This window comes from Cryptomeria japonica, chromosome 7, assembly GCF_030272615.1.
Source record: "Cryptomeria japonica chromosome 7, Sugi_1.0, whole genome shotgun sequence".
Taxonomy (NCBI): domain Eukaryota; kingdom Viridiplantae; phylum Streptophyta; class Pinopsida; order Cupressales; family Cupressaceae; genus Cryptomeria; species Cryptomeria japonica.
In genome coordinates, this window is record NC_081411.1 from 268,288,340 (window position 1) to 268,294,707 (window position 6,368).

Here is a 6,368-nt window from a genome sequence, read left to right on the forward strand (position 1 = left end):
TTTACCAAAGGATAATGCAACCCACCATAAGGGATGAAATGTCCCTCCAACTAGTTCTAGTCTTTTAAAAAATGGGCTATCAATTTTATTAGACCCAATTACCCTCTAACATAACTCTCAAATGATCGTTCATAATCATTGGCATAGACTACTTGACAAAATGAGAAAAGGAAAAACCTACCAAAGATTATAATTCATACTGCTACAAAATTCCTTTATCATAATATCATTGGTAGATTTGGTTTTTAATTGAGCTTAACAAGTGATCAAGGTAAGATTTTAGTGAATAAGGTGATCAAATAATTACTATACAACTTTATGATAAACCATAAACAAAGTACACCATATCACTTGCATGCCAATAGGGCTTGCAACACACTCAATAAAATAAAGACTACAATAACCAAGATTTATAATGCTAATATAAAATAAGACAGCTTTAAGATACCGATACCGCTCTTGGATTACTAGATGACCCATAAATGGTCCACCATGTTTACTCCCTTCAAGCTAATTTATAGGTTCGAAGCTATCTTACCTATAAATTTCATTATCCACAATCTATGCATGACACTCACATTGAGGTTAACAAATGACAACTCCATAAATCAAAGGCTTGCCAAACTACACAAGTTGCATGAAGCAAGACAACTTGTAGAACATCATTAGTTAATAGAAAGAAGGTAACAAAAAACAAGGCATGACCACCATATCAAGTCCAAGTTTTTTTAGATCAATGACATGTGCTCTTATAAGATAGAAAATATAAGAATTAAAGAAAACTAAAAGTCTGGTGGCTTAGACCTTACCAAATCAATGATATTTTAGATTCTAAAGCAATAAAGTTACAAAAACTATGTCAACAGAGCCCACCTTAAGCACTATAATACCAATCTAGAGTAGAGTTGGCTAGATGATAAGCTAACATTCTAAAAGTGGGGATGATATAGCAGGATAAAGGTAGAGCTTGTATAGTCAACAAAGATCATACTATAATTCACCAAATGGAGGTTGTTGAAATTCTAAGCAAAGGGATATCATCTACAATAGTAGTAGTATATATAGGTCACATCCCATTGGATAGAAATTTGTATAAGTAAATATGTCATGTAAGAGAGTTTGTAAGAAGATAGGTAGATGAGATAGGAGATATAAGAGAATAGATAAAGATAGAGATAAAGAATATGATTTGTAACGAGATATAAGCCATATAATAAAGGAAAATCCACACACACACACACACACACATGTAGATATATATAGGGAGTTCTACATATAATTTTTTATGGTTTGTGAGTACCATGTATTCTATATTTCTTTGAACTAATAAAGGTATAGTTCGAATTAACTTAGTAGACCCTTTGTATGACTAAGCCTTGGGTGTAAATACAATGTACAAAAATTACTTGGGGATCTAAATTTCATTCTATGCATTTTTAAGTAGTAATGTGGAGGACTCTTTAATATCTTTCTTTTCTTTAATATAAAGGGATTAGAGATGAAGTGACATCATGGCCACTTTGACTCTACTACCATCCAATCAAGGATAGCTTTCAACATGGTATAATATTAGTTTAATTTTTTATTAATTAAAAAATCATGATATTAAGAAAATTAGTTAATGACCTTCCAATAATAAATGAGTTATCCTTACAAGGTGTTGTTTTTTAAAATTGACTCTTCACTTGACTTTTTTATGTATTTTTGTGTAGATTAAAAGTACACTTTTTTGTTTTAATTTTTTCACATTAAAAAAGACATCACAAAACTAATTAAAAACACACTTTTTTGTTTTTTATATTTTCACATAGAAAAACATATCAACAAACTAGGGGAGAGGGACCAGTAGTCATTAGGGCCAACTTCGTCAACATGTAGTCATCACATGAAATATTATAAGACCTTTTTTTTTAGAAATGTAAAATGGAAACTTAACTATCTTCAACTAAGGTTTGAAGATGTGACTCATTATGCAACTCACCAAAATAACACCTCTAGTGCAGAGTGTCCAAAAAGTGACTTTTAAAAGATTTGACCAAAACTTAATCTAAATGCTTAGTAGTTGAATAAAAAAATATCATTTGTAATTAGTACAATATTGTATTTTTATGTAAAATATAACTTTTATATCCAACATCAAAGGACCAATAGTTGAACACAAAAAATATTTGTTGTTAAAAACAATATATTATTATATAAAATATAAGTTATATTGAACATAAAATGACCAATTGTTGAACACTAAAATCTTTGGAAAACCCCTCACATTTCATGGGAAAAAACAAGGTATTTAGGTATTGTGTTCACCTTTTATATTTGTGATAAGACAAAAATATTAATATGAAATACTCTTGCTACCCTAATAGTTGTACACACAAGAATAATATTTTTTCACTATGATAACAGCACTTGTTATTGTGAGCATCTTATTTTATAAATGACACACTTATAATGGATAGCTATGATATTTTATTCAAAACAAACAATGCTTTATTTCACTTGTTAATGAATGTATTTATGTCTTTTTTATATAACATTTATAGATTCTCTTGTGTTCAAGTATTGGTCCATTTTGACCAACATTTGGTATTTTTTTATTTACATGTGGATTATTTATTTACAATATATAGTATAAATATGTGGCAAGATTGACAATTATAAGCATAATTGTTATAACGACTATTGAACCTTGTACAACTACTAACCCCTCTCCCCTAATTAATTAATAACTTTTCAACACTAAACAAATTATAACACTGATTTTCCAGCATATTCCCATAACTTTTTCTGTGATTTTCCATCACAGCCACACAACTATTTTGTTTTGTATTTTTATTCAAAGTAAGGAAAACAATGTTATAAAAAAGTAATTATCTAAGGACTACTCACCAATAAATGAGTTAAAGGCATCGCTCGTTTTCCATAGCAACCCGCAACCTTTTGAATCTCTTGTACTTTGGCTTGAGTTGAAGTCGACAACACCGGCCTCGACTCATCTAAAATTCATTACTTGAAGCGAAAAGCGAACCTCAGAGATTCTGACTGGGTTGTACGGCACAGTGCTGATCAGAGCAAGACGATGAGGTTCCGGTCTTACTTTCCTATTCTTCTCCTTTTCTTTGTAATGAAAGTTTCATCTGTGATATCTTACACTTGGCCTTCCTGCAATAATGACTCAATTTACAGCGACGGCAGTCCATATTCTGGTAATCTGAATCAAGTCATGAATGATCTGCTCAGAAATATACCTCAAAGTTCAGGGTTTAATACCTCTTCCTTTGGTCAAACGCCCAACAAGGTCTATGGCCTTTTGCAGTGTATTGGGAACGTATCAATAAAAAAGTGCTCAGACTGTGCACAAAACTCAAATAATTCTTTTGAGGAAGTTTGCCCCAACTCCATAGGTGGATTGATATTGAAGGATGACTGTTTTCTGCGCTATGACAACTATAGTTTCTTTTCACAACTAGATAACGTCCCAGAATATGATTGGTTCAAAGGTGACATTTCAGCCAATATCGATGATTTCAAGACTACAACCTCTAGTCTTCTCTATAATCTGTCTACTTTAGCTTACAACCCTGCGAATAAGGGATTCTCTATGGGATCAGCCAACTATTCCAAATCTAATAGTGTATACGGGTTCGTTCAATGTTGGAGAAGTTTATCCATCAAGGATTGCAAAGAATGCTTGTTTCGGGCAAGGAATATTCTGGAGGATTGTTGTTCTGGGAAAGAAGGAGCCCAGGCTATGTCAAAAAGCTGTATGGTCAAATTTGACATATCCAAATTTTTCGACATTACACAGTCATCACCGCTTCCAACGCCTCCTTTCCCAGAAGCTTCTCCGCCGATTACAAAAGGCCCGATCCAGCCAAAGAGTAAGTATAGCCAGTTCTTCTAGTATTTGTTGGATTTATACTCTTGAATATGTTCATATTGAAAACAATCTGAATTGCAGAGAAATCCTTGAAAATATTACACATAATTTTTGGAGCTGCCGGAGGCCTGACTCTGGTGTTGATTATTTGTTTAATTGCAATGGGAAAAAGACTGAGACCTGCCGTATTTGCTAGGCCAGATACTCAAATTACGTCCCACGTAAAAGGTGCCGCTGCCAATTTCAATTTTGTATTTTGTTTTCTTATCTGTTAGCTTTATTATGACATTAATTTTTCTAAGCTTTTCCAGTTTTATTCCTCTACAGGAAGGCATGGATATTTCCCAGAATCGGGTTTTCTCATACATGACCAGCAACATTTTCTCATCAGCTTAGAGGAAATGGCAGAAGCCACACAAAATTTTCATGTAAATAACAAACTTGGAGAGGGAGGCTTTGGAGCAGTATACAAGGTGGGACTATAATCTATCATTGACCTCAACTAACATTGAAGTCATAGATCAATTAGGCTATTTGGGAGAATTTCTTAATGGGCATGTGGAGCTCTAATTTTGTTTGATTTTTCAGGGAACGACTAGAGATGGAAAGGAAATAGCAGTTAAAAAGCTTTCTGGCAGATCTAGCCAAGGCGATAGAGAGTTTATGAACGAAGTGAAGCTGATGGCCAAGCTTGACAACCGAAACCTTGTGAAGCTATTGGGATGTTGTATTGAGGGAGATGAAAGATTGTTGGTTTATGAATATTTTCCTAACAGGAGTTTGGACACTTTTATCTTTGGTAACTTACATTTCTATCTATATTTACTTAGTATTAATATTACAGAGTTGTTTGAAAGAAATTATAAAAGTGATACATGGAATTGTGGTTACAGATAAAGAAAAGCGCAAACAGTTAGATTGGGAAAAGCGTTTTAACATTATCTTTGGAATTGCCCGAGGTCTTCTCTACCTTCATGAAGACTCAGAACTGAGAATCATTCACAGAGATATTAAAGCAAGTAACATTATGCTCGATGATAAACTCAAACCTAAAATAGCAGACTTTGGTTTAGCGAGACTTTTCCCTGGAGAAAAGACGCTAACACAAACACAATTAGTTGCAGGAACATAGTAAGGACTCAGATGATGCATCTGTGTGATTCTGATTTCAAATGATGCTAATTATTATATTTTTTCTGTAATTAGTTGAGTAGTGTTCTTTTTATGTGGTGTAGCGGTTACATGGCCCCAGAGTATGTAATGGGTGGACAGCTTTCAGTTAAGACTGATGTTTATAGTTTTGGGGTGCTATTGCTTGAGATTGTAAGCGGAAGGAAAATCACACATTGCAATCTTTCCCATCAAACCGAGAATCTGTTCGATTGGGTAACAAACCTCATTTATTACTAGTCAGTAGTCTTCAGTAATGGTTATATAGGAGAGACACTAAAGTTAAAAAGAATTGATGGTGTATGATGTAGGCATGGAGACTATATAGAGGAGGAGATGTTTTGCAGATGGTTGAATCAACAATAGTAGAAAGTTGCCAGCCGGAGCAGTTGCTACGATGCATTCATGTTGGTCTTCTGTGCGTACAAGCTGGTGCGACTGTTCGTCCAGATATATGGAAGGTGACTGTGATGATCTCCGGCGATGCAGTGATGTTGCCCAGTCCAATAAGGCCTTGCATTGTCAATGTTTCAGAATCGAAAGTATTAGAAGGGCACACCGACATGGTTGCATCTGTAAACGAAGCCTCTGTTACCAAGATGGAACCGAGATAAGCAGGAGTTATAATACCAGAAATTACTGATTTGGGATCATGATCACAAAGAGTTGTTTAATGTGGCCCTAATTTCGTGGCAAATTGCCCTAACAACATTCACGGACATTTTGACGCTGAAAGCGTGTGTTATTTGAAAAGCACAACCTATCTTTCAGGATCAACGGTTCAGAAAAGACGTGCAAGACGAGTGACTGCCATCAAGCACAGGAAAAATAATGATAGAGTAGTTGTGTACTCACCCGCTTTCCGTGAGCCTCGAGTTTGCCACTGTAAAAGATAAGATATGATATAAAGTTTATCAATGTCGGCCTTTTTTTAGGTTTACAATATGTTATGAAGTTTATTAATGTCCTTCTTCTTTCTTCTTTTCTTTCTTCTTCTTTCTTTTTTTTTTGGTGAGAGCTGTTTAAATCAGAGTGGTCAAGCTTATATTTCTAGGGTAAAAAGTGTTAATCATTTATAATAGACTGATATTTTTTAGGCTTAATATGTTGTTTAAGATGCATAAAATATAAAGTTTTTATTAAAATAATCTAAATATTAAAATACATTTATTTTTTATTCTGTTTATTATTATTTTATAATATTCTTTGTAAAATAATTTTCTTTTACATATAATAATATATTAAAATTTTGTTATAGAAATTATTCTAAAATTCATAAAAAATATTTTAAAAAAATAAATATATAAACTTTAATATT

General features: G+C 33.2%; 1 protein-coding gene across 1 annotated transcript; it reads left to right on the top strand.

The window, feature by feature from the left end:
• The first annotated feature begins 2,943 nt into the window (after positions 1 to 2,943).
• LOC131033971 (cysteine-rich receptor-like protein kinase 44) lies at positions 2,944 to 5,969 on the top strand. Its single transcript, XM_057965296.2, has 7 exons — positions 2,944 to 3,881; positions 3,962 to 4,108; positions 4,208 to 4,353; positions 4,469 to 4,679; positions 4,774 to 5,011; positions 5,116 to 5,266; positions 5,362 to 5,969. Exons 1-7 carry the CDS (start codon positions 3,080 to 3,082, stop codon positions 5,662 to 5,664), a joined length of 1,998 nt encoding a protein of 665 aa, XP_057821279.2. The 5' UTR covers positions 2,944 to 3,079; the 3' UTR covers positions 5,665 to 5,969.
• Positions 5,970 to 6,368: the final 399 nt, after the last annotated feature.

What these genes read in the sequence shown, in the direction of transcription:
- LOC131033971 (XM_057965296.2), top strand. Translation starts at nt 3,080, where the DNA reads ATGAGGTTCCGGTCTTACTTTCCTATTCTTCTCCTTTTCTTTGTAATG. An exon ending in AATTACGTCCCACGTAAAAG is followed by an intron (nt 4,109 to 4,207) that starts GTGCCGCTGCCA and finishes ATTCCTCTACAG; the next exon opens with GAAGGCATGGATATTTCCCA. An exon ending in CCGAGAATCTGTTCGATTGG is followed by an intron (nt 5,267 to 5,361) that starts GTAACAAACCTC and finishes TGTATGATGTAG; the next exon opens with GCATGGAGACTATATAGAGG.